The sequence below is a fragment of the Penicillium coprophilum genome, assembly GCF_028826855.1.
Source record: "Penicillium coprophilum strain IBT 35676 chromosome Unknown utg000002l_segment0_segment0, whole genome shotgun sequence".
In the NCBI taxonomy this organism is placed as follows: Eukaryota; Fungi; Ascomycota; class Eurotiomycetes; order Eurotiales; family Aspergillaceae; genus Penicillium; species Penicillium coprophilum.
Genome location: NW_026622721.1, coordinates 1,385,388 through 1,411,741, shown reverse-complemented (window position 1 = coordinate 1,411,741; position 26,354 = coordinate 1,385,388). Strand labels below are relative to the sequence as shown.

The 26,354-nt window shown below is 48.8% G+C and overlaps 8 protein-coding genes across 8 annotated transcripts; 3 read left to right on the top strand and 5 right to left on the bottom strand.

The window, feature by feature from the left end:
• Nucleotides 1-710: 710 nt before the first annotated feature.
• Nucleotides 711-2,492, bottom strand: N7500_001942 (CwfJ domain protein; the record flags this gene model as incomplete). The annotated part of the gene is made up of 2 exons (XM_056673088.1): nucleotides 711-2,424; nucleotides 2,479-2,492. 2 exons carry the CDS (start codon nucleotides 2,490-2,492, stop codon nucleotides 711-713), a joined length of 1,728 nt encoding a protein of 575 aa, XP_056536607.1.
• A 367-nt stretch (nucleotides 2,493-2,859) lies between these two features.
• N7500_001941 (uncharacterized protein) lies at nucleotides 2,860-10,761 on the top strand (the record flags this gene model as incomplete). Its single annotated transcript, XM_056673087.1, has 1 exon — nucleotides 2,860-10,761. One exon carries the CDS (start codon nucleotides 2,860-2,862, stop codon nucleotides 10,759-10,761), a length of 7,902 nt encoding a protein of 2,633 aa, XP_056536606.1.
• Nucleotides 10,762-11,170: 409 nt separating this feature from the next.
• N7500_001940 (DNL-type zinc finger protein) lies at nucleotides 11,171-11,776 on the bottom strand (the record flags this gene model as incomplete). The annotated part of the gene is made up of 1 exon (XM_056673086.1): nucleotides 11,171-11,776. One exon carries the CDS (start codon nucleotides 11,774-11,776, stop codon nucleotides 11,171-11,173), a length of 606 nt encoding a protein of 201 aa, XP_056536605.1.
• Nucleotides 11,777-12,043: 267 nt separating this feature from the next.
• Nucleotides 12,044-14,682, top strand: N7500_001939 (cullin family protein; the record flags this gene model as incomplete). Its single annotated transcript, XM_056673085.1, has 4 exons — nucleotides 12,044-12,088; nucleotides 12,143-12,529; nucleotides 12,582-14,452; nucleotides 14,511-14,682. 4 exons carry the CDS (start codon nucleotides 12,044-12,046, stop codon nucleotides 14,680-14,682), a joined length of 2,475 nt encoding a protein of 824 aa, XP_056536604.1.
• A 376-nt stretch (nucleotides 14,683-15,058) lies between these two features.
• sld5 (putative GINS DNA replication complex subunit Sld5) lies at nucleotides 15,059-15,929 on the bottom strand (the record flags this gene model as incomplete). Its single annotated transcript, XM_056673084.1, has 2 exons — nucleotides 15,059-15,697; nucleotides 15,753-15,929. The coding sequence occupies 2 exons, from the start codon at nucleotides 15,927-15,929 to the stop codon at nucleotides 15,059-15,061; spliced, it is 816 nt and encodes a 271-aa protein (XP_056536603.1).
• A 676-nt stretch (nucleotides 15,930-16,605) lies between these two features.
• Nucleotides 16,606-19,711, bottom strand: N7500_001937 (uncharacterized protein; the record flags this gene model as incomplete). Its single annotated transcript, XM_056673083.1, has 6 exons — nucleotides 16,606-16,918; nucleotides 16,972-17,076; nucleotides 17,126-17,157; nucleotides 17,780-18,757; nucleotides 18,806-19,391; nucleotides 19,440-19,711. The coding sequence occupies 6 exons, from the start codon at nucleotides 19,709-19,711 to the stop codon at nucleotides 16,606-16,608; spliced, it is 2,286 nt and encodes a 761-aa protein (XP_056536602.1).
• A 1,926-nt stretch (nucleotides 19,712-21,637) lies between these two features.
• On the top strand, nucleotides 21,638-23,584 carry N7500_001936 (Peptidase S10 serine carboxypeptidase; the record flags this gene model as incomplete). Its single annotated transcript, XM_056673082.1, has 6 exons — nucleotides 21,638-22,088; nucleotides 22,150-22,390; nucleotides 22,452-22,467; nucleotides 22,517-22,684; nucleotides 22,736-22,889; nucleotides 22,968-23,584. The coding sequence occupies 6 exons, from the start codon at nucleotides 21,638-21,640 to the stop codon at nucleotides 23,582-23,584; spliced, it is 1,647 nt and encodes a 548-aa protein (XP_056536601.1).
• Nucleotides 23,585-24,020: 436 nt separating this feature from the next.
• N7500_001935 (unc-93 family MFS transporter) lies at nucleotides 24,021-25,721 on the bottom strand (the record flags this gene model as incomplete). Its single annotated transcript, XM_056673081.1, has 4 exons — nucleotides 24,021-24,285; nucleotides 24,343-24,538; nucleotides 24,577-25,042; nucleotides 25,098-25,721. 4 exons carry the CDS (start codon nucleotides 25,719-25,721, stop codon nucleotides 24,021-24,023), a joined length of 1,551 nt encoding a protein of 516 aa, XP_056536600.1.
• Between the last annotated feature and the right edge of the window lie 633 nt (nucleotides 25,722-26,354).

The window sequence follows — 26,354 nt, the reverse complement described above, 5'->3', positions numbered from 1 at the left end:
CCTTTTTCCCCCTCCCTTTCTCGCGTCTTTTTGATACCATTCTCAGGCTGCATTTGTCTCAGTTCATCTTACATACTCACTTACATACCATGACCCCAGGCTAAATTTGGCCATGGAATTGAACACTTTTTTTTTTCCCATAATTTCGCTCATTTGGACTCCTGCATTGTCGGGCCGGCCAAAGCCGCCTCGCTTAATTCCCTTGTATGACAGTGCTCGCGCGATTTTGCCTTGCAAAGAAGGTTCCACCATTTGATTCATCTCGATAGAACTGATGATATCCCAAGCTTTAAGGGTTTCAGACTGGTGATTGGGGTCTGTTGGGTTTGTACTATTCATGGATGCATATGTACCTACCAGTAGATTATAGTAACGAAAATGTGTGGCTACTTGATTGACCTTGCGCTGGAACCTGTGAGTCTGGTGTTGATTCCCGAAGGGACCGCGATCGTGGTCGTACCATTGATACTGTCCATTTCTAGCCGAGATACCCTGAGAAGACTCGTTAATATAAGCATTTCTTATATGGGTTCAGCGAGGCATTTGTTAGTTTGTGAATTTTGGCTTCAATTTGAACTCATTTGTCACATTTCATCGTATTGTACACGAGGGAGCTTTCCGAAGACGCTTCCCGTTGAAAGGTCCCTCCCAAGGTTACAATAACCCGCATTGGTTATGTATGCACCTGGAATCGAAGAAACTTGCCCATCTCAAATGGACTCATCGGGCCCCATCGCGAAATCATATTTCGCAAAAGCTTCCTTGAAAGCCTCCGCATCCTTCGTCTCCTCAGCCTCCGTCTGCACACAATCCCGCCAGTTAATACGCTCATCCAGATAGAGTACCTTGCCCATAACCTGACGACCAAATTGCAAATTAAATCGGTGCTCCGGCAGGATCTTCATAATGATAACATTCTCCTCTCCAGATTCCGTCTTCCAAACCCCTTTGTGCTCAGGTGCAGACCAGTTGTCGCCTTCAACTTCGGCTTCACTGCTGGGCGTAGGTGTCCAAATAAAGACCCGGAAATAGTCAATCATATGGTGATTGTGGATTTCGTCGGGGTTTGGCACGGTCTTGAACGTCGAATATTCCAGGTTCGAGGCTTCCTTCTTGAATGCCATCTCCACAAGCCGGGAGCGGATTTTCTCCACTGGCATCGGCAAGAATTGCCAATGTGTGTGAATGCCGTTCGAGCGGCTGACTTCCCAAGTGACAGCACCGAGCTTGCCTCCTGATCGCTCGTTGAGCATTTGGTGCATTGCCTCGCGGTATTTTTGCATCTCGGCGAAGGCCTCGGCTCGGATTTTCGGGTCAAAGATTAGGTCGATGGTTGGGCAGTGATCGAAAGGGATGATAAGCATATGGCCTGGAAAGCCCAGGGAAGGGAAAAAGTCCTTTGTGGGCAAAGGCCCTTTGGCGGTGGTGATGTAGCTCTCATTGCCGATTGAGGTGATGAGATGTGTGGCGATGTTAGGATTCAAGAGGCAGAAGAAACAATTCTCTGGGCCTGGCGGAGGAGCGCGCTCTTTGTGTCGGCGATTATGTCCCGGGTCTCTATCTATGTCGGAGGGCGCAAAGCGCTGGTATGATTCGCTTTGGCTTGGGAGCATTTGACGCCTACTTTGCGCCGCCGACCAAGGACAAATGGTGGCTCCTATGGGAATACTGCTCGGGAAAGGTGCTGTTGGGTCCAAGTTAAAGGCATAGATAGCATGCTTCATCGAGCCGAAAGTAGGCAATGAGATGAACCGAGTAAGTTGGTAGACATCTGGGGCCTCCTCCGTTGGCATGTGAAAGAATGGCTCACGCTCGAAGAAAGCACCATCTGACCGAGAGAAGTGATACCGGGGTTTCAAAGTCGCGCAGACATCTGCAATGCATTGCAATTCAGCTGGCACAGTCTCCTTATTCCCAGAGACCTCACAGCTAGATCCAAGACGGACATCCTTCGGCCATTGGTTGGTGATAAGAATATCTGTTTTGTGAATCCCGAACAGGGCACGAGCATCAGATTCGCTGTATGTCTGCTGGAACTTGCCGCTAGCGTTACTCTCGGGTTTAGATTTACCCTCTGTCTCTCCCATGGTTCCACCGAGGGCAACAATTCGGATACCATCTGTTGTCTTCAAAGTTCCTCGCTTTCCCAGAAAGAACAAGTTGGGACACACTTCATCGGTTGCTTCAATCTTTTCAACCACTTGAGGGGGAAGTGGTCGGTTACCAAGGGTGAAGTAGGTTGGGCATGCCACAGTAATATTCCCCTGTATCAATGCGGCAATATCCTCGAGCTCGTCTTCAGTAGAGCCATCACCGAAGAGATCACCAAGAATGATGGCAAAGGAGAAATTCTGCTTTGGCTGCACCTTGGCTAGCTTGTTGAACACGGGCCGTATCTGACCGTTCAAGCTGCCAAAGACAATACTACATAAGGATTGAATCAGTGACTGAAATACATGCAGACCTAAACATACATACCATTTGGGAGCCATTTTTGGGTCTGTCTTCGATGATAGGTTGAGTTGGTACAGGAAAATGTTGATGGAAAGTTGATTGAAGGATGATGGAAAGAGAATAAATAGGAATAGGAGAGACCCCCCAAAGATGTTCTTTCAAACACCCAAACTGTCCAAAGGTACCGCCAAAGATCAACTACATACGACTAGATGTAGGATAGAACATCCGGGTTCTCGCAAGCGGGAGCTTGGGCCACCTTATCAGCACGTGATGACCATAGATATCTCGCACGGAATAAAGAACTCCCGATCCGATGAACTTTTTTGTATTCCATGCGGATGAGCCAAAAAAAAGTTACCAGTACCTTTCTTACGAACAGTGCTGCTCGTCAGACCCGTCAAGATGGTGGGGACAGGCTCAAAAGCAAAGCCTGTTAGGCGCCTAAAAACAGGCACCGAGACCACAAAAAACCATCGATTCGAGGGCTTTTCATCACGCATCACAAAGCTCAAAATCGACCCGATCCACCGCGTGCGCCGCGCCAGTTTCGGTGAGGATGAAGACGAAACATCTTCTTATTTCCGAGCGGCCCTCGATCATTGGTTTGAGATGAACCTTTCAGACAACTTTACACAATTCGTACGGCGTGTCAATCCTCTTTCGGAGAGCTTTGCGCAAGTTCTGTATCACGAAGAAAAGATTATGGCTACATTAGTGGAATTCATTGAGAAGAGAGACCAGCTCTCTATGGAGCCGCTATTGAGCTTGCTTGCGCAATTCGCTCGGGATCTGGGCGTCAAGTTCGAAAAGCATTTTGCTACAGCGGTGACACTGGTGTCGTCCGTTGCGGCAACACATCCCGATATTGAGGTCGTTGAATGGAGTTTCACCTGTCTTGCATGGATATTCAAATTTCTTTCTCGTCTGCTGGTGCCGGACCTGCGACAACTGCTGAGTATCATGACTCCATATCTCGGGAAAGAACGACAAAAGCCATTTGTGGCGAGGTTTGCTGCTGAGTCAATGTCGTTCCTTATCAGAAAGGCCGGCCTTGTTTACTACAAGAACAAAGCACCCCTCGAGACTGCCGTCTCATTCCTCTTCGACGACATCTCGAAAGCCGCCGACGATAACAAAGATACCGAGAACTATAGGGAAGGACTGATGACTATGTTCTCCGATGCTATCAGGGGAGTCAACAATGGGCTTCACTCCAATGGCATGGATATCCTCAATTGTGTTCTCAATCAAATACCTCCGACTAACGACAATCACAATGATCCTGCGGAAGTTATATATGGTTTGCTCGTCAGCCTTGTCCACGCCACGACTCCTGATACCTTCGGACCCATCCTCGACACGGTCAAGGCATATATCGAAGATCGCTCAAAATCAACCCCGAATCCCAATTTGTCGGAGTGCTGCCGTATAATGTTCCTGCTTGTGACAACTCGCAAGGGTGTCAGAATCCAAAACTGGAAGATCGTTCATCAGATCCAGGTGTCCCTGCTTCAGCAAGTGTCGGCATCTGACGTCACATCAGCGACGACATCACAGCTTCTTACAAGCGTCGCATGCGCCTTGCAAATGTCCCCTATGGACGAGTTGCTACCTTTCCTTCGTCCTATCATGGACCTGGTGTCCACAGGCCCGCTTTCAAAATACTTCTTATTCTTCTGTGCAACCTTTTCGGAGTGGGGATCAGAGCGATTTCAGAGCCTGCTTCTTTCGCCCTTCCAGAAGTTTATCAACTCATCATGGCAAAAGTCAGAGTGGGAGACTTGTTTCACACTGCTACGTCTGCATGAGGCTGGATGCATCACACCCGAGACTTCGCAACCTGGCTACATTTCCTGCCCAGACGCCTTCAAATCTCGCATCATCGATTCATTGGAGTACCCCACAAAAGATGAAGCCTTCTTGAACGCGCTGGTGAAACTTCCAGCCGCTATCTCTTTGTTTGCAGATTCCGCCACATTGTCCAAGATGGTTTCTAAGTTGCATAGTAATCTCCTAACAGCGTTCCAAGATGGTGCAGCTGAAGGCAACGATGTCCAGATGAAAGGCCTGGTGTTTTTCCTTGGTCAAGGATTCAAGACATATGTCGAACTTGCTAACAAGGTTGGAGAACTTGACTCGAGTCTCCTGAAACCGATTATCGCCACTGCTACAAAATTTTCCCGCCTGCCAGTCTTTTTGGAGGGCGCGCTTGCTTTCATTTCCTCTCTCCCAGACTCCGCGGATCTCGAACATCCTACCTTGGAAGACTTTGCCCAAGACCTAATTGTGAACCTGGCAAGCCCATCACACAGGCTGAGGTTGGTCTCGCTTCAGATCCTACGGGAATTAATAGTTCGCATCGCCAAAGACGATCCTTCGCCCGTGGAATTAGCCATCGAAGTCGAAGAGAGCCCGCTGACAATGGACTCCGTGAGAACCATTTCTATGCATATCCGCAAGCTTGCAATTCTCTACCCGCAAATTGTCCACCGCAGATGGATGGCTACCCTGACCCCATACTTTTGCTTCGGATTGTTTTCGAAGAAGTTGGCACCATTATGGGATGACTCTGCTGCTGCATTGAAGACAATTAGCGAGAATCCCCAGGGCGAGAAGATTGTGTCCGATTTGTCCATTCAGTGGCTGTCAGAGCGAGATTCCGAAGCGCCTAGCGAGGTGCTAGCAGAAGACGACGAAAGCTCTTTCGTCAAGAGCCATTTCAAGTGTTACAATGTTGCAAAGGTCGAAAAAGTACTCGCTGCAAATACCAAGAGCACAGAGGATCCGCATCATGTTCTATCTCAGCAATTCAAACAGGACCACACAATCGCAGACGTCCTTCCCGCTTGCCCGCGGACCCATGCACTCCGTGTCTTGAATGCCGTACCGGGTGTGGCTGAGAAACGCTCGCGCCAGATTGTGCCATTATTCTTGTCATGGGCTTTGCGTGAGGACCAAGATGACGCGCCTCCAACTGGCGAGGCGAAGGTTGAAGATGCTGAGACTGGCGAGAGTGGTGATGCGCAAGTACGTTGGGGATTCCGGGATCGATTGTCCATGCTTGCTTTGTTCGCGCAGTTCCTCAACCCGATTGTCTTATATAAGGCGCCCGAGGTCCATGCGGCAGTCCTAGGGCTTTTGTGCCATGGTAACTCTGACCTGCAGAAACATGCGCTCAAAGTCCTCTTCACCTGGAAAGATCCGAATGTTCGTCCGTATCAAGAAAACCTACTTAATCTCTTAGACGAGGCCAGATTCAAGGACGAGCTGGCTGTGTTCGTGCATGTCGGCGATGAAGAGAGTTTGATTCAACAAGAGCACCGAGCTGTTCTCCTCCCCGTGGTTCTTCGACTACTCTACGGTCGAATGATCTCTAAAGCTGGCTCGGCCGCCGCTGGCCAAGCCGGCAGACGAAAGACCATTCTACGAACTATCTCGCACCTTTCAGAGCACGACTTTGGACTTTTCATCCAGCTCTCCTTCGGTCCTCTTGCAAATGTACACGTTGTCAAAGACAAAAATGAGTGCGATCCGACTGCTTTCCAGGAAGAGTTGACAACCCCAAGAAGGCAGCTGGGTCTGCTTAAGCTGATTGATACTGTCTTTGAGACCCTTCAAACCCGTATGACCGAGTTCGCATCACAGACAATGAATGTGGTTGTGTACTGCTTGGTGCGAGCATGCCGGGGGATTTACAACGACGGTAGCGACCGTCCAGATGAACGCCTCTTACCTGTCCTCCAAAATATTCGTTCAGAATGTATCCGCTGTCTCAATTTGGTCTTCTCGATTGTTCCGGACCACGATTGGACTCCCTACGTCCGTATCATTTTCAAGGAGGTGATTGACAGCAGACTGGATCAGTTCCCCATTGAGACAGCACAGGGTGTTTCAGGCCTTCTACGATTGTTCCACACCTGGGCTGCTTCCCCAAGGTCAACCTTCTACTTGGTGCAGCACAATGATAAGGTCTTGACTAAGGTGATTGACTGTCTCGCGGTCGAGTCTGCCCGTGATGAAGTCAAGAACTTTGTCTTGGATGATGTTCTCATACCGTTGGTTGAGCAGTCTACGGGTAAGAAGCTGCAGGAAACCGAAGAGATGCCTGACTTCCCACCCGAACAAATTAAGTCCGAAGTCCTCTCACCGTACCTGGAGCATGCGCTCTTCCACCTCAGCCGTCTTCTCAAGAGAGGTCCCTCCAAACCCGTTCTTTACTCCGGAGTTAATGCTCTTTCTCTGATCGCCCCCTGCGTTGAATCCTCCAAGGAGACCGCTAGTCTTGTCAGTATTACGACTTATTTGCTTCGTCAGCCCGCAGACCGTGTCAGCCCAAGAACCAAGTCTGGTTTGTTGAAAATTCTCGAACACTTCTTGCCCTTGTGGGACCCCAAGGACGATCCCGAGCTGGCCCAACAAGTGTTTGATGCAGTGTGCTCGATGTTCGACTACTTCAAGGATGACGCGAACAGAGAGACACTGTCCCGTGTCTTTAGTGCTCTTGCTACCCACGACAAGAACCTCAAAGTAGTTGCCGACTTGTGTGCAGATCTAAACTCTCGCTCAGCTAAGAGGCTTGAGCCAGATTATGCGAGACGCTTGCAGGCTTTCAGAATAGTCAGCGACGAATTGTCTCAGACTTTGAGCGCGAAGCAGTGGAGACCTCTTCTCTACAACATGCTTTTCCATTTGAGGGATGAAGACGAGCTTGCTATCCGATCTAGTGCTTCCCATGGTCTAAGACGTTTCATTGACAGAGCGTCCAAGGAACCAGACGAAGAATTTGAGATACTCATCAATGATGTTCTGTTCCCCTCTTTGCAATACGGCATCCGACAGAAATCTGAACTTATTCGCTCGGAAGTCGTCGCTGTCATTGGCTACTTTGTCAAACTCAACCCCACGAGACCCTCTGTGCAGGACATGCACGTTCTTCTCGTCGGTGATGACGAGGAGGCCTCTTTCTTCACCAACATCCTCCACATCCAACAGCACCGCCGGCAACGTGCCTTGCGACGTCTGGCTGGAGAGGCAGCTCAAGGCTGCATTCAGGCTAAGAATTTGGGCACCATTTTCATTCCCCTCATTGAGCATTTCGTCTTCGAGGATGCTGCTGATGAAAATGCCCACAACCTGATTGCAGAAGGTGTTGCGACCCTTGGTGCTCTCTCGGAATGGTTGGAATGGGGCCAATTCCGAGCAAACTTCCGGAGATACCGCAGCTATATGACAAGTAAGCCTGAAAAGGAGAAAAACATCCTCAGACTGCTCGGGCGCATGTCCGATGCGCTGTCTAGTGCAATGGACCGCAAGAAGGGGGTAGAGAAGAAGGCCGATGATGAAGTTGAGAAGATGAATGTTGTCGAGGCCGATGGTGAAGTTGAGAAGATGGATGTTGTCGAGCAGCCGATGTGCACGCTCGCCAAGACTGTTCCTTCTCTTGCGAAGGTTGCAACAGAATTGACCACAAACTTCATTCCTTTCCTGACCAATTACATCCACCACAAGCAAGAGAAGGAGATGAGTATGCGTCTGCCAGCTTCGATTACTACTGTCAAGCTTCTCAAGATTCTCCCCGAAGAAGATCTGGCTATTCGTCTCCCGCCGGTCCTTCTGGATGTCTGCACAACTCTCAAGAGTAAAGCACAGGATTCTCGTGACACTGCACGGAAAACACTCAATGAGATCGCTCTCCTTTTGGGTCCTGTTTATTTTGGCTACATCCTCAAGGAACTTCGCAACGTTCTCGCGCGAGGCTACCAGCTTCACGTTCTCTCATTCACCGTTCATTCCATGCTTGTGACCACCACCGACCACTTCAAGCAAGGAGATCTGGATTACTGTTTGAAAGAGCTCGTCGCGGTTGTGATGGATGATACTTTCGGCACAGTCGGCCAAGAAAAGGACGCTGAAGGATATACTAGCAAAATGCAGGAAGTCAAGAGCAGCAAGAGCTACGACTCTATGGAGCTACTTGCTAAGATTTCAACTATCAGCCAATTGTCAAACCTGGTTAGGCCTTTACAGGCACTTCTGCGCGAAAAGCTCAATACGACTCTCGTCAACAAGCTCGATGAGCTTATGCGAAGAATCAGCATCGGTCTTCTAAGAAACCCTGATGCTGAAAGTCGTGAGATGTTGGTCTTCTGTTACGAAGTCATTAAGGAGGCCTATCGAGACAATGCCCCAGATGCGGGCCCAGCTGCGCCTAAGACCAGGTACGAGGAGCGGTTCTTAATCCGATTACAAGGAGCCAAGCGGGGCGAGCACAGGGGTACGACATCTTCTCATATCTACAAGCTGATCCGATTCTCCCTGGATGTGCTTCGTGCTATCCTCAACAAGTTCAATTCATTGTTGACAGCTTCTAATATGTCAGGATTCATTCCCATCATTGGTGATGCGCTGGTCCAGTCTCAGGAGGAAGTGAAGGTTTCTGCTCTCCGATTGCTCTCCACAATTATCAAGCTTCCTTTGCCAGAGATTGATGAGAACTCACACGTCTATTTCACGGAAGCGGTCAAGCTTGTTAAGGAGTCTCCTAGCACCAACTCTGAAGCGGCACAGGCCTCCCTGAAGTTGATTTCTTCCATGCTGCGTGAACGAAAGGACACCAAGCTCCGTGACGGACATCTTGCATACTTGCTCAAGCGTCTGGCCTCCGACATTGAGGAGCCAGACCGCCAAGGTGTGACTTTCAATTTCATCCGCGCAGTCATGTCCCGCAAGCTCGTCGTTCCCGAGATGTATGAGTTGATGGACAACATCGCGACTATGATGGTGACAAACCAGACTCGGTCGGCCAGGGATCTTGCTCGCGGTACCTACGTCCATTTCCTGATTGAGTATCCACAGGCAAAAAGTCGCTGGAACAAACAGCTCGCTTTCTTCGCAAAGAACCTGGACTACAAGCATCAATCTGGACGTCAGTCAGTTATGGAGGCGATGCACGCGCTCCTTTCAAAGACCGGCCCAGAACTGGCACAGGATATTATCAGTACTTTCTTCCTTCCTATCGTTCTTGCTATGGCAAACGACGAGTCGTCGGAGTGCCGCGAGTTAGCAGGTACATTGCTCGGGGAGTTCTTCAGCCGTGCGGACCGGGAACAGACGAAGACTATCCTTGCTCCCCTTCGGTCGTGGTTGGAGCAGACCAGTAACATGGCTCTGTGCAGTATTGGACTGCAAGCCATGCGGATCTACTTTGAATCCGAGCAGACCGAAAAGGATAAACAGGCACGTTTCGTCATCGACATCCTCCCCGGTTTGATGAAGCCCGTCCTTGATGACCATGAGAATGGCAATTGGGAAGCTCTTTACTATGCCTTGCAACTTTTCACGAAGCTTTGCAAAACGGCTCCCACGCTTGCTCTGAGCCCGGAATGCGCTTCTATCTGGACTTCCATACAGGAGTGCTTGTTCTTCCCCCACACATGGGTCAAGACCTGTGCTGCAAACCTTGTAGGCTTGTGGATGGCTGATCTGGCCAAGACAAATGCTGCTGCTGGTTACGCTTCCCTTCCCTTGACTGGAAGTTCCGGTCTCGCCATTGACAAGCCGGCCATGCTGCAGCTTCTTCGTGCCAGTCTCCGCAGTCTGCGTACCCCCGGCATTGCCGAGGAACTGGCTATGCAGAGTGTACGCAACACTGTTTTCCTTGGACGCTGCTGTTCCCAGAACGGACTTGAACTTCCGAAGTTGGCAGGTGAGGAGGTTGAATCCGAGAATGAGGACGAGGATGAAGATGCTGGCAGTGGAGCTGAAGGAGAGGCAAAGGAAGGAGCCACGGTGGCATACAACAGATCTGCCATCCACTACATATTCAAGCAGGTTTCCTCCCTTTTGCGGCGAGAGACTATCTCCGGTCGGGCAGAAGCCCTCATCCCCAAGACAGCCTCTATTACACTTCTTGCCGCCCTCATCCGCCACGTTGAGGTTGACCAGATCCGTCCTTCTCTTCGTGTCATTCTCATTCCCCTGCAGCATCTGACAGATCCGTCAATCCCGGCGCCACGCTCGTCAGATGAGACCTTCCAGAACACATACAAGTCCCTCGTCTCTAACTGTCATGAGGTCTTGGATCTTCTCCAGAAGAAACTCGGCACCACCGAGTACGTGGAACAGATCTCTAGAGTACAGGCGGCTATCAAGGAACGTCGTGAAGGACGACGGGCCAAGCGTCGCATCGAAGCTGTTTCCGACCCTGAGAAGTATGGACGTGATAAGATGAAGAAGAATGAGCGGAAGAGAGACAAGCGCCGTGAGAAGGGCTTGGAACACCGTGGAAAGAGGCGCGGTTGGTAGAGGATTTAGCATCTATTTGCATGTCTCATGGAATGGTGTTTGATGTTGGCATACGAAAAATTGGGCGTTTTGGTGGAATGGGTTATCATATTATACTTGCATTGTATATACCTTTTCAGAACAATTTGATTTCTTCTGTACAAATCTCGAGTCTTCTCAATGAGAATTTTTGAAGATTCACCGGTCTTTGGAATTGAAAGGATTGACTGAGGATTCAGTCAAAAGTGATCTCTAATGTACAATGCCCCAAAAGTCCTTTTTCTTCGTCGGTGCATGGATCCTGCCATGCTGAGAGTAGAGTCTTTCATCGCCATAACATACACGTCTGTCCAACGAGACAAACAAAACCTATATCCGATATGCATCGAATTCACCAAGAACCCTTATAGGAACCTCGTTTCAACTGAACTCAAGTCGACTTATCATCATTGCGTGATCCCAGTATCTCCTTGCCCTTTAGGTCATAACTCTTCACAGATCCATCCTCCCAGAATTCCAGGTTACCTTCCGTATGGCCGTGGGTCAATGTCTGACCCTTCTCCTTTAAGATATCTTCCAGGGTTGTCTTCTTTTCGAAGAAGACACCAAGGTGATCACTCATGATATGGCGCGAGTCACACGAGGGACACTGGATAAGGACAGTTCCACGGTGGTAACCTTGCTTGGACATACGGTGTGCGGAGCGATGACCACACGGCTTACAAGTGAATGTAATGCGGTAGGCTTCCTCGTTGCTGCGACGCTCCCGGTTTTGTGCTTCCCATTCAGCCTCTTGCTCAGTCTGGCTTTTGGGCGATTCGGTGAGGGGGCGAGGAGCACGGGAGTTGTATCGGAGTTGGGTCTGGGCAAATATGCGCTGAGAGCGAGGAATGATAGATGATGGGCGAGCTGAATGTAAAAAGGGTGATTGGGTTGAAAGGAAGCGTGAGGATTGTGTACGCGCGATAGTAGTGAAGGACTGCGCTTGCGACACAAGGGCATTCAATGGGCGGAGACCCAAGGTGAAAGGGCGCATGATGATGATGATATATGAAGGTATTTGTAAGATGGCGGAGAGAATGAGCTCAAAGGCAATCAAGATATTTGCAACTCAGAGAGCGACTATTGACGAAGGAAAAAAACAACCAGTGAAATGACGATGCTCGGTCAGCGACAGGCGGAACTTTAGAATTTCCGGGGTTGGCCTCCGCGGAGAGAAGAGCGCAGTTCTCCTTCACCTTTTTTTTTGTCTTGTCTCTATTCACTCACTTTCTCTTGGTTTTACTCTGTGTGTGCCTCCAACATGGCAGCAATGAGGGCTCGTCACAAGATTCGAGCTCCCCGAAGGGTTCGTTGACCGCGGGGTCAAGACTATGAAGCTATCTACTAACTATACTTCTAGGGAGTCTCCCATGCCAATACCGAAGATTTCGATTCTATATGGACAGTTCTTGCATCCTCATTGACTGAAATCAATACTAAAAATGCCTCAACCCTGGCATTCGAAGAGATCTACCGCCACGCCTACAAGATCGTGTTGATGATGCGGGCTCCTGATCTTTACGAGCATGTCAAACAACTAGAGCAGGATTGGCTGAAAACTAATGTCCGAACTCTCATTGTCGATTCAATCTCTTCGAGCCTTGTGCGCGCGCAAAAATCCACCGACGTGCAGGACCAGTCGAGTGAGAGGAGGGAGGCGGGGGAGAAGTTTCTCACTGTCCTGAAGGATACTTGGGAAGATCATCAGGTGGGCATGGGCATGGTCACCGATGTTTTGATGTATATGGTGGGTTTTTACGCTCCATGTCAGTGCTCCATTGCTCTAACTTCTTGCGCAGGACCGTATGGTAGCAAGCCGTACTCACCCACCCATCTACGTTGCCTGCATGGCTCTTTTCCGAGACCAAATCTTACGAGCTCCCATCCGTGCCGGCTCTCCTTTGACTGTTATGGATGTGCTCGAATCCACCATACTATTTATGATTCAACTAGAACGGTCTGGGCACATTATTGAGCGGCCGCTCATTCGGCATTGCATCCAAATGTTGGAGGGCCTCTACGAAACTGCTACAGAGGAAGAGAGCTCAAAGCTTTATCTAACTGAGTTTGAGCCAGCCTTTCTCAAAACGAGCAAGGAATTTTACCAAGCAGAAGGGCAACGGTTGTTAGAAATGGGAGATGCTGCTACGTTTTGCCGACTCGCAACCCAGCGGATTGCGGAAGAGGAGGAACGATGCCGTTATATGCTGTCGGTAACGACAGAACCAAAGGTTCTTGAGTTGCTTGACGAGCATCTAATTCGGGACAACATTGAAGAAGTCGTCAATCTCGAGGGAACCGGTGTTCGGCGCATGCTGGATCACGATCAGTTGGAGGAGCTACGGAATGTTTATGAGCTCAATAAAAGAGTCGACAAGAAGAAGCAAGCTTTGACAAAATTGGTCAATACGCGCATTGTGGAAATGGGCAAAGAAATCAATGACTCGTCTATAATCTTACCACAAGTCCCAGCCTCATCAGGAGGGAAAGATGAGAAAGGGGAGAAAAAGCCCGAGAAGACGAAAGAGAAAGAAAAGCCTCAGAATCAGCAAACTGTGTCAGCAATCCGCTGGGTCGACGATATTCTCGGCCTCAAACGGAAATTCGATGACATTTGGGAGCATTCCTTCGCCTCCGACCAGGGCATGCAAGGCTCAATTGGGGCCAGCTTTGCCAACTTCGTCAACATGAACTCACGGAACTCCGAGTACCTGTCTCTTTTCTTCGATGAAAACTTGAAGAAGGGGATCAAAGGAAAGACAGAAAGCGAGGTCGACGTTCTCCTGGACAATGGTATCACATTGTTGCGCTACATTAAGGACAAGGATCTCTTTGAAACCTATTACAAGAAACACCTGTCACGCCGTCTCCTGATGAAACGCTCTGTCAGCATGGATGCAGAAAGACAGATGATTTCCAAGATGAAGATGGAGGTTGGTAACCAGTTTACTCAGCGCATTGAGTCCATGTTCAAGGATATGACCATCTCCGAAGATCTTACCACCAATTACAAGGAGCACGTTGCGCGAACTAGTGATCCCGACCAGAAACCCGTGGACCTGGAGATCAATGTTCTCACCAGTACGATGTGGCCGATGGAAATCATGGCAAGTAGGGAGGGAACGGTCCAATTGCCTTGCATTTTCCCACGGGAAATTGATACCCTGAAGCAAAGCTTTGAGAGGTTTTATCTTGACAAGCACAGTGGCCGCAAACTGTCGTGGCAAGCTAGCATGGGCACTGGTGACATTCGAGCCACGTTCGTGCGTCCCAATGGCAAAGTCCAGCGTTATGAGCTCAATGTATCCACATACGCCATGGTCATTCTGTTATTATTCAACGACGTACCGGACAGCGAAGGTCTCACTTATGAAGAAATCAAAACTCGCACCCGGATCCAAGACCACGACCTAATCCGTAACTTGCAATCGCTCGCCGTTGCCCCAAAGACTCGGGTTTTGAAGAAGGATCCTATGACGAAAGACGTCAAGCCGACTGATCGCTTCCTGTTCAACCATGACTTCCACAGCCCCTTTGTGAAAGTGCGTATCGGAGTTGTCAGCGGCAGTGCGAACAAAGTCGAGAACCAAGATCAGCGCAAGGTCACTGAAAAGAAGATGAATGACGAGCGCAACGGTACCATCGAAGCTGCTATCGTCCGCATTATGAAGTACGACCCTCTCCCCATGACTCCCTTGTATGTGATTTGACGAACTAATACCTGGCAGACAACGCAAAACGCTTACTCATTCTCAACTAATGACTGAGACCCTTTCACAACTCTCTGCTCGCTTTGTTCCAGATGTGAATATGATCAAGCGTCGCATTGAGAGTTTGATTGACCGCGAATACTTGGAGCGAGTCTCCGAAGAGCCACCCACCTACGGGTACGTCGCATAAAGTCGGACAATCTTAGTCGACCATGGCATCTGCCTTCTACCTGATCAACTCATTTTATCTGCTTCTTATGATTTTATGGTCTGGAGTGTCCTTGCATCTCGGTGTTTGCTTTTCTGGTTATACTTGCGTTTCTCTGAGCTTAGCGATCGGCGTCTTCAAGGGATTGAAAGAAATGGGATGGTCATATAAAACCATTTGATTTGATGGAATGGAAACTGCCTTAGCAGGACATGCATGATATCTCTCATCAAGTCCCAGTCATAGAAATAAGCAAATTATATCATAAAACGCCCAAATAACACCCGCCCAGAAACCGCCACTCCGCTATGTAGATGAAGTTAAGTATCAAACCCCCGGCCCAAGAGACTTCGAAGAATCACAATAATTCCACCTCCCCTCTCCCCCAAGCTCCCTTCACACCCTCCCACCTCACAACCCAAACATCCCCCATCCGCATCGTAACGCCCGTATCATCCCCATCTTCCTCTTCACTCCCAACAACAACAGGAACCTCCACCCCGAGGCATCGAACAAAAACGACCTCCTTCAACTCCGGCCCCTGGATCATACTCGTTCCACCGGCATTATCATCCAACCGCCTCAATTGCCGCGGGAACGCTCCCATAAACGACCCCGCGTAGTGGCCCGCCAGAAGGGTCTGGTGAGCATGCAAGAACGAGGATTCCGGCTCCGACAGCGGCGCAAAATCCGTCAGCGCTGATATATCTGGTACGGAGTCTTCGGGCTGCTGGTTCGGATTCTGCGAGGAGGCGGTTGATTGTGTTTGCGATGCGAGGGGATTTTTATTGCGCGAGGCTAGCAGGACTAAGTAGTGCATGCTGTATTTTGTGATTTTGGCAAGTCGGGCTCGTAAAAGACTGCGTACTATGTATTGAGTGCGGGCAAGGTCGGTTTGGAGGATTGAGAGACGGAGGTTGAGGTTGGGGTTATGCGTGTTTGCTGTTGTTGGGAGAGTTGACTCTGACGAGGCGGCTAGATCTTCGATGGTTTCGATCTGTAGCTTTGTATTAGAGGTCTGCTTTGAGGGATCCTATGTAGCTGGTTTGTACCTGTATCCGCACGCGGTCCATTATGCGCTCCATCAGTGGCGCCGGCCACGGTAGTACCTCTGATACGGCGCGTTCGGCTACCCAGAAGCGCGTGAGCAGCTGATGGTCTAGCGCTGCGGACTCCAGGCTGGCGCCTGGGCCGTGGTCCACTGACGCGAGAATGTCGTCGATATCCATGGGCTTGGAGGTTGTCGCATTGAGGAAAATGCAGGGCGGAGCACGATATAGAGCGGAGATCGGGTGCCTGGGGCACTAATCGGCCCGATATATCAACATATCAATGATACATATTCATAAATCTGCGAGGCTGATTTATCAGTGATGATCAAGTTGTCAGATTGATGAGTTTGACTGGCCTAATCCCAAAGCATTTTCCAATTGGGCATTTTGCTCTGAATACGGGGGTGATCAACAGCTTAGACGATATCCCAGTCAATAGATTAAAGCTACACAGCAGTCAACTTCGAAGGCGCAATTCTAAATTGTATCATTTTAAGTCCATTTAGCCATTCAGGTTATATCATTAGAGAGAACAATGTACGAGAGAACGCATAACTTGATGACCGCAAATCCCATTCTTTCAGGGATTCAAGTCTGCACACCAAATGCTCGAACTCGGCTGAACTTCACTCAGTGTGACGCGGCAGAGATGAGGAAGCATTAGTGTAGTAATAGAAACTCAGAAACATTATGCGATCAAATCAAAAAAAAAGGTGTCCATATTTCGCACCCAGTCGACAACGCCATAAACCTAAACCATTAACTTCCGGCATATTTATCGAGTAAAATCGAGTAAAATGCAATATCGGAAGAGCTTCGAAGCCATGTTCATTAAGCTTTGGAAAATGGGTATCTAGCCCTTATTGCCGTTGGGTGGCGGGCCAGCAGGCGGCGAATAAGGTCCACCAACACCGTACGCATTCTGAGGCTGCTGCAACTCGATACCTTGCTGCTGTGGCGGTGCGTTTTGGGCGCCAAAATAGCCGTGGTGTTGAGGGTTCGGGGTGTATTGAGGTGGCGCATTTTGCTGGTAGTAAGGGTCGCCGTAGGGAGGTTGCTGGTAAATGGGTTGGTTTGGTGGAGGAGGTCCCGGGGGAGGAGCCATCCACCCAGTTCCTGTAATGGGGCGTTGGCCATGAGTTCTGCGGCGGCGTGCGTTGAAGCATCTGGAACAAGGGTTGTTAGAATCGAGAATGGGAGACCAGGGAGTAGGACTCACGCGAACCCGAAAAAAAGAAGGAACGCTGCACCGACGATTACGGCAAACGCTACCCAACGGCCCCAAGAGTCCCAGGTAGAATAACAATTATCGTAGTTATAGTTGCTGTGAAGGATTAGTGATATGTCTTTTTAGTAGTCGTCATGGTACTCACCAATATCGACGGGATATGACCGCCATGAGGGGCTAAGTATTTGCGAAAACTCCGTGAAGTGAAAGGAATCCGAGAAGAGCGAGAAAGATGCAACTCTAAGGATGTCAGACGTTCACGTCAATGGGGGCTGGTGAGAGCGGTGGGTCCTTGGCAGTTTAGGCTGCAGGTTTCGGGCTGGGAAAGTACTGTGACTTGTCTGGTCACCTATTTTTGTATGGGAAGATGGGTACCGGTACTTGGTACTTTCAAAGGGAAATTGTGTATAGGTCAAAATCACTGGAACAATTAGAGGAAACTTATAAAAGCAGAAAAGCGAAAGAAAAGCGAAAGAATTTCTAGTCGAATGGACTGGGTGGCGTAGTGAAGGGGGCGCAGGGCTGACGAAGATACCTCGGGAACGAAGTACGAAGTGCGAGGTATATCATTTTCCAATATTCTTGTTATTACTTAAATGAATACGCACATGGCTGTGCATGTACTCGGTTTAATATCTAATAATTCTATGATTCTATATAGTCCCAAATAATGTACTACACTTCAACCCATACTTCCTCAACCTTGAGCACAGTCGATCAATCTAGATCGATGCTCCAATGCAATCTGTGTAGTAAAATTAGCAAAGAGATCCTAGAATATACTATTATATTCACTGACCGGTGGAATGGGCGTCTGCACAGCCGGCAACGCGGTGATACTCGACCCGACATCACTTTTCAGGTCCAGACTCGCCTCTCTCTCAGCCATCCCCTCAGTGTCCTCATCGAGGGTCATCTGCACTGATAAGACATGGATGCGGGGCGACATGTCAGACTTCGGTTTGAATGAGTATGTAGGTAGTACGTCGAATGTCTCTTGTACCCAGGACATCTGCCTGTCCAGGTCCGGCCCGGAGAGACCTGTGTTGCCCTTAGTTTCGAGGGTAGTAGAGGACTTGGTTCGGAAGATACTGCTGGGCCAATCCTTGGTCTTGGCGATCGGGCGCGTACAGCACGCGTTCTTGGATACGCTATCCCAAGTTTCGACCACGCGGTCAGTCCTGAGGAACTGGGATATCTGTTCCTTCATGGTGTCTCGGCCATTTGTGAGCTGGTTGTGGGCCTCCTGTCGCGCCTTAGTGGGTGATTCCACTGTGGATTGGCGGGTTCGAGGGCGCGGGGTGGCGCAGAAGGCTCGGAGTTGTTCTATGGAGATGCTGCGTGTGAGGCGTGAGGGCTGTGAAGGTGCTGTTTTCGGTCGAACTTGGGTCAAGTCGATATCCTCGCTGGCAGATCGTTTGGATAGGAAGGGCTTTGAGAGCCTGTGTTTGAGCTTTTCTGGTGTCGATGGAATGGGAGGTGGTTCATCGCCGGCGCCTGCGCCGACTTCTGCTGTGAGAGCACTGCATGATTTGGTCCGATTCATAAATTTCCGACGAATGCCATCGCTCGGGACCGGTTGATCCGCAGGATTGTCAGATTTGTCTTTAGTTGTGGCGGGATTATCAGACTGCTTCGAAACCGTCGGTGTCTTTGGCTTCGATAATGGATCGTGAGGAAGAGGTTTTTCTGATGTGGGCCGTTCTTTATCAAAGAGTCTTTGTTTTAAGGACTTGTTTCGACTCGCAATCTTGCTGGTTTGTTTGATAAACGATCGCTGTGGTAGTTAGTGCTGTAATTGAAATCCAGCGCCTTGTCAACTCACCACATCCTTTCTACTCGCTATTCCGACCCGCCGTTGCATTTCTGTAGTCGCCAAGCCAAGTTGGGCCAGGGCCTTTTTAAGAGCACTGCCCCGTCGACGAAGCTTTGAGATAGCCACAATCCAACCCTCCATGTTGTCCATCATGGCCTGATGAAAAGCCTTGAGACTCTCAGACTTGAAGCAACCCTCGTCTGTAAGTTTCCGGAAGTAGAACCACAGTGCGCCCATAGCCTCTTTTGCCTTCTGTAGGTCTTTGAGGGAATCTGTGATGGCAAGGGCGAACCTGTCAATGGAATGTTCAATCTGATCATTATAGGCGACCACTGCTAGCCGAAAATTCCGATCTTGCAGCATCTCATCAAAAACATCGAGGTTTCCCAATGGTAGACTGAGGTACTGAATCCGAGTGCGAACGTCGAGTCGAACGATCAAAAAGTCTTCGGTGGTCCTTTCCAAAAAGCCATCCAACTCATTCACATGTTTCTGTAGAATCTTCATGACCGAACCTTCGGATTTAGCCATATTCTTGGCTAGGAGATGTACTCCGAAGACCATTTGGGAGATCAACTTCCAAAACGGATGATATCTATATAGTTCAGTGTCAAGTATAAGCAGTAGTAGGTTAGGTCCTCACTTTTCAGAGGCCCTTTGGCGCCATTTTCGCCCACAAAGCCGCTCGTATTCATCATTCTCTAATAGGTCCCGCCGTCGTGTTTGCGCGTCAATGTCAACAACCCATCTAGATCCTGAACCGTCGGTTGTTTCCACAATTGATTCCTCAAACGGGCCCTGCAGCTGGGTAATCGGATGGGATGGGTAAGGACTGGGTGTGTTTTGGGTGGCTGTTTGCTCGTTCTCAACGGCTTCTTCGGGCGTGCGAACAGGAGTCTGTGGCGGAGAAGCCATGGTCTGTCGTAGTATACGATGTAAATAGTCTCCAAAGTCGCGACTGCACACTTTAGACTGACCCCCCAGCGAATTGCGAACTAGTCTGCAATAATATTGAAGCTTTGATATAATGCAGTCCCCCTATCCATTTATAAAATCACAATCGCAACCAGCCCAAAGTGACTTTTGTCATGGTGAAGATGGCTGGTGTCTGAATCATGCAAGGTACCACTCTATATCGGATCAGAAAGATAAAGAATCAATAGAAGTGGATCTGACTTACTCTGGCTCTGGGTAAACGATAACTTGGGTCCTGCGCAGTCTGAAGACAAGTTTCACCAGTGAAACACAGCTTCGAGGTACACCTGGGAGGATAGACGATGTTATGGCCCCTTTGAACAAAGAACGCGTATAAATTATCGGAGAAGATGCCATGAGAGGAAATTGCGCACATCGCTACGGACATAAATCTTACTTTTTGCCTAAATTTTAATCTTTCCGTGCCTTTGTCCTTATTATGGGGCTGTTATTACGTGGGTAGCCAGGGGGTTGACACTGTCTTTGGCTATATGATTTCCACCTATTCCCACTTATTCCCACTTATTCCCACTTAACACAAGACATCCGCCAATGAGCAGCCGCCAATGTATCGCGGAAATGAATGGAAATGAATTCAAACCACCCGAGTTGGGCTGGGACGATCTCGGAGTCTGAGACCACGGCAGACATAATTTCGGATCAATGGTTTTTCCGTTTGAGTTCTATATTAGAGGCTCCTTGGATGTTCCCGTTAGGGGCTTGTTTCAACTATTGGTTTATATTGGAATTGAAATGTCGTGGATACAATGTGGTTGGTGAACTCCCACCTCTTTGGTTCTTTCTTAGATTCTAGAGAAGAGGAACAGGATATGATATGGGGATGGCGCCCCAAGTATATTGTGGTGCGATTCAAGAAATCGGCTGTTCTAGAAGCCCCTTCAAAACCGGCTATATAAAGTATTAATCATTATAGAGTAGATAATATACTGTTTGATGTGTTTGGACCAATCTCGAGTGCCTTAGGCATCGGCTTATACTTCCCCATCTATGAAACTGATGGTTAATATACAAGAAACTATCCTTTAGAGATGCATATACTATATAGTTTGCATTAGGATAAGCTTTTGGCTCGACCTTAAAATCCAATCCTATACTCCGTATGGGCTTTCTATCTAAATATCTCCGTAGGACATTCCTATTTAGGCACTCCCGGAGTCCCGAGGCCTTGGCATTTCAACTTAACAGCCGCATGTGCTAACAGGGCCAAGCTACGTAAACATCGCTTATTGGAACTACAATGTACCATACGAAAGTACACAGGCTCTTTCGTTTTGCCTCATCTATCATAGCTCGAAATAGGTGGGGTTGGCGATAAATATTGTTCTACACATATGATTGGATATTACATGCCATACCGGTTGTTAGTTGGAGTACAGGTGATACCTGTAAATACCTTGGATAAATTGTATCAAATCCAACCATCGAGCATATATATTGGAGCACGTCATAATAATTTTCTCGAAAGACGACATCATGGTCTCCTTACCTAGAATTCTGAGCCAATGGGAATCAGTGAGATCGGTGAGATCGGTGAGATCCCTGTTAATAAACACAGCCTACAAAGTACCAGCTAGTGTCGATCTTTTCCCCTCTGTACTCGAATCAGTGTACCTGCAATTCTTACTGGAGCTTTCAGACGCCCCCCTCTTGAAGCGATGCTACCATGCCCCGGAACTCCTACGGAGATCACAAACTAAAGTGCTCCAGTACAAGACCGAGCTTTTCCAGAGAAAACCATTGCAGCCTAATACTCTTATCATGCACCGTTGATTTCCCCTCTTCTGGGAGCTATAAGTATCCCCGCATGCACCCTCTGTAATCGGTACGTGGGACGTGTAGCTCATTATGCGTGTTTCTCAGTGGATTCCCTTGCTGCCTGCTGTGGCGGCACTCGCGGTGCCATCAGATAGCTTGGAGGCCTTCTTCCGCCGTCAGCTGCCCGATCACCCAACACACGTCAAGACTATCAAGACGGCTAATAATGTCACTATTCGCTACAAAGAGCCTGGCAAAGAGGGTGTGTGTGAGACTACCCCAGGTGTCAAATCTTATGCAGGCTATGTCGACCTCTCACCCACAGAACACACTTTCTTCTGGTTTTTCGAGGCTCGTCATGACCCGCAGAATGCGCCAATTACATTGTGGTTGAATGGTGGACCGGGTAGTGACTCTTTGATCGGATTGTTCGAGGAACTGGGTCCTTGTGGTGTCAACAAGAACAATGAATCTTATATCAACAAGCACTCATGGAATGAGGTCTCGAATATGCTGTTTCTCTCTCAGCCACTGGGTGTTGGTATGGATACCTTTCTGTCCTCTCTTCTCTTTTTCTGGATATCCGGCTAATATCATCACAGGTTTCTCCTATGCTGAGAAAGCGCCCGGCACCCTGAACCCTATCACAGGTTCATATGAAGAACCCTCCTTTGCAGGCATCGATGGTCGCTATCCAGTCATCAATGCCACTGCAATTGATACAACTGACCTCGCTGCTAAAGCTACATGGGAAGTCCTGCAGGGATTCCTAGGTGGTCTCCCCAAGCTGGACTCGAGAATCAAATCAAAGAGCTTTAATTTGTGGACCGAAAGCTATGGAGGGTGAGCTCGCTCTATAACTTTTGGAATATTCCTTGATGTATGATTACTGACTTTCTTTCAGACATTATGGCCCTGCCGTGAGTCAATTGCCTAACTCATATCTCCCTAAAATTCTAACCCTGGCAGTTCTTCGATCACTTCTATGAAGAGAACCTTAAGATCGCCAACGGCACTCACGAGGGCATTCAACTGGACTTTAACACCTTAGGTATTATAAACGGTATCATCGATGAAGGTATCCAAGCCAAGTATTACCCTGAATTTGCCGTGCACAACACCTATGGCATCAAGGCTGTAAGTCTTCAGAGCTTCAATGGTATCATTACACACTAACCAAACATACAGGTCAATGAAACGGTCTACAACTACATGAAATTTGCCAATGAGATGCCAAACGGCTGCCAGGATCAAGTCGCAACCTGCAAGTATACCAACCGCACCTCGCTGTCCGACTATGCACTTTGCAGCGAAGCAACCAGCATGTGCCGGGACAATGTCGGTATGTGAAGCTCCATATACCTCGGCCGGCTATAACACCACCTAAGTGACTAAATAACTAACAACATCGCCAATACAGAGGGCCCTTATTACGTCTTCAGCGGCCGAGGCACCTACGACATCCGCCACCCAAGCGACGACCCAACCCCAGAAAGCTACTACGCAAATTACCTTGCCAAAGACTCCGTAATGAACGCCCTAGGCGTCGACGTCAATTACACGCAGTCCAACAACGAAGTCTACTTCGCCTTCCAACAAGCAGGCGACTTCGTCTGGCCCAACTTCCTCGAAGACCTAGAAGACATCCTCTCGCGCCCCGTCCGCGTTGCCCTCATCTACGGCGATGCAGACTACATCTGCAACTGGTTCGGTGGTGAGGCCATCTCTCTAGCGGCAAAATACAAGCACAGTAAGCAATTCCAGAAGGCGGGCTATGCTCCCTTCCTCGTCGATGGCGTCGAGTATGGTGAGACGAGGGAGTATGGTAATTTCTCCTTTACTCGTGTCTATGAGGCTGGTCATGAGGTGCCGTATTATCAACCCAAGGCTTCGTTGCAGCTATTTAATCGTACGCTGAATGGGTGGGAATTGCCCAGGGGAGATAAGAAGTTGAAGCCCAATTCTGGCTCGACTGGGCCCAAGTCGGCCACTCACACGCAGTCTTCGGTGCCGTTGCCGACGCCTACAAAGGCTTAATTTTAGGGGTTTAAACTGGTGCGAAAGGTCCATAGATCAATCTGAGTATATGATGATAATATGAAATAGCGTTGTGGTATGGGACATTATATTATGTACGCATTTAGATAGACAAATCCCCCGAACCATATCAGACCTAAAGAACACCCCTAAGTAAAAAAGCCCCAGCATCTAAAAGCAGAGCCCCCGAAATCATGTACAAGATCATTAGAAAAGTGAGATTCACTGACATTAAGTATTCGTTGAAAATTGTTAATCCTCACAACCCGACAGGCAGTTTTGGACCAGGATTTTAGTGAGTAGAACAAAGGCGACACGCGTCGTAAATGGACATATTGTTGCACCATGGTGAGCATAAAGAAGGTGATTAAATCGAATATTTATCGCACGGTGGTATATCTGATTGGTGGGGATTGCTGATTCCCTCGACGATTGATTATTTGGTGGTAGTCTCCTCGTGAGAGTCGCGAATAGTGTCGGTAGGAGTGTGTATTTCGGTATGAGGCTTATCATCAGACGTTTTAGTAGCATGGCCTAGGACTTCGGCGGCGGTTTCGTCGGAGAATCGTAGATCGTCCTCGACGGTAGTGCTATCCTTGACCTTGAAGAAGATCACAGGCGATGCAATAAGCATACTGCCGACCAGCATACCCCAGCAAGTCGCAAATTCTGTCATGTATGCGGTCTCATGTGCATCCAGGCTGAGAGTTCGTTAGTCCTGGAAAGAGTAAAGAGGAAAAAGAGCAGGGGTTGCTTACCTCCACATTCCAGCAGCGCCAGCAGATTGAATACCCTTGTAGAAACCAGCAAAGTTGGCCAACTTGCGGCTGTTGTTGGAGAGAGAACCCATGTACCAATAAGTGCAGGTTTGGAAAGCAGCATCGTAGAATCCATAGAACATGTAAAGGAACATGGGTCCAACGTAGCCTCTGTCGGCGAAATCCATGCCGAGACCTGTAGTTTCCCGCGTATATTTCTTCTGGAATGCATACCCTCCCCCCAAATGCTCATGGTGATAGCGAGGAGAATGCCGAAGTTAAGTTTGGCGCGCCATGGACGCGAAACATTCAAATCCAATAATTGGCCGAAGACGAATGCACCCACCATCTGCATCAGCCAGTACAGAAGACTGTTCAGGGCTCGAGTGCGAACATTGAAATAGGCGAGATTGACGGCGTTGAAATGATATGCGTAAAACCAGTTGCTGGCCAGAAACATGGGGAACATCAGCACAATGTACGAATCATTGATCAATGTCTCCCAGAGACCCCAAAACTCGGACTTCCAGGTTGGATTTTTGATCGCGATAACGCGCGAGCCATCCTTACGCATGACGTGCTTGCAATCGACGAGACACCAGCAGAGAACAAAGCCAACGGCCATGAGAACAAGGAAGGCAATGTAGGTGCCATTGTTGACATTTCCGGCGGTCGAGTGCATGTTCTGACCGAGAGGGACCTGCTGATATCAGTTTATTGTTTTGGGAGTATTGAAGGTGTGCAAGTGGACGTACCAGACTACCGATGACACCGCCCAAGTTGAAAATCACCCAGAAGATAGCAATGTACTTTCCCTTCTCGTTCTCATGTGGATAACTTAACATGACCGCACCCTGAGCACACCACAGCAAACCAGCACAGATACCGAGCAGGGCTCCGGCGAAGATGAGGAAGGCCGCATTTTGGTTGATATTGTACGAGAGGAGCGAGGCAACGTAGAGGAAGTATCCGAAGCCTCCTAGGGACAGGGTGAGTCGCAAGCCAATGCGATTGGCAATGGAGCCGGCGAAGAAACCGACTACTGCAAAAGTACTGTATAAGGCAGTATTGGCGTTGTTCACATCGTGAGTATTAATTTGACCGCCGCCGCCGAGACCACTGACGGCGTTGAACATGCCGGGACATAAAAAACAGACAAATGACACCAGGTATAGTTGGACCTCTGGTGAGGCAAAGTAGGGAGCTTCCCATTTGCCAATCTTGAATAGTGGCTTGTACATCCATGCGGGGCCTATCACCGATTGGTCCACACCTGATTCAGGGTCCTGCGGAGCAGACACAGCCGTGGACCTAGAGGCATATTGTTCTGTCGGCCCTTCTGTCTGTTTCTCGGCTTCTTGCTTCTCGGGCTCTGTCATGGTTGTTGGAAAATCTACAGGGACCAAAAAAAAAAAAAGATGTGAATCAACAAGCGAATCAAGGGGCCCGAAGAATGTTTCCCCACGTGAGAAACAAGGTGAAGAACCGTGAAGAATGTAGATGATCCCTTGCCAAGATCAATTCTAGAATAAAGGGAGTTTAGAAAGCTAAGGCTAATACGGAGTACGGAGTAGACAAAGTAATATAACCGAGGGTTATTTGTCTTATCTGAGAGGATCACTCGATGCGACATACGTACATTGGGGTCATTGGATCAGCTGTGCGGGGAAAGAAAGATGGAGAGAGCAGTGTCATATTATATAATTGAGTAACGTGAGAGATCCCACGATGTGACGGAGCTGTTGGGATGTTGCATTGAAACAAAAAGGAACAGAGACCCGCATCCGGTGTATAAGATACCGTATCGTTAGACCCGGGTCTGGTAATTTACGGGCCGAGTATCGCGGTGTAATATATAATACAACCAGTACAAGGGTATACTATACATTGTATACCACATCGGCATGCCGAATGTCACTCAGTCTACTGTTACATCATTGTACCTCTATCTTTATGTACCTGGACTTTCCCCCCTCTTCTTTCTGTTTTCTTTTTTTCAACCATAGGAAACA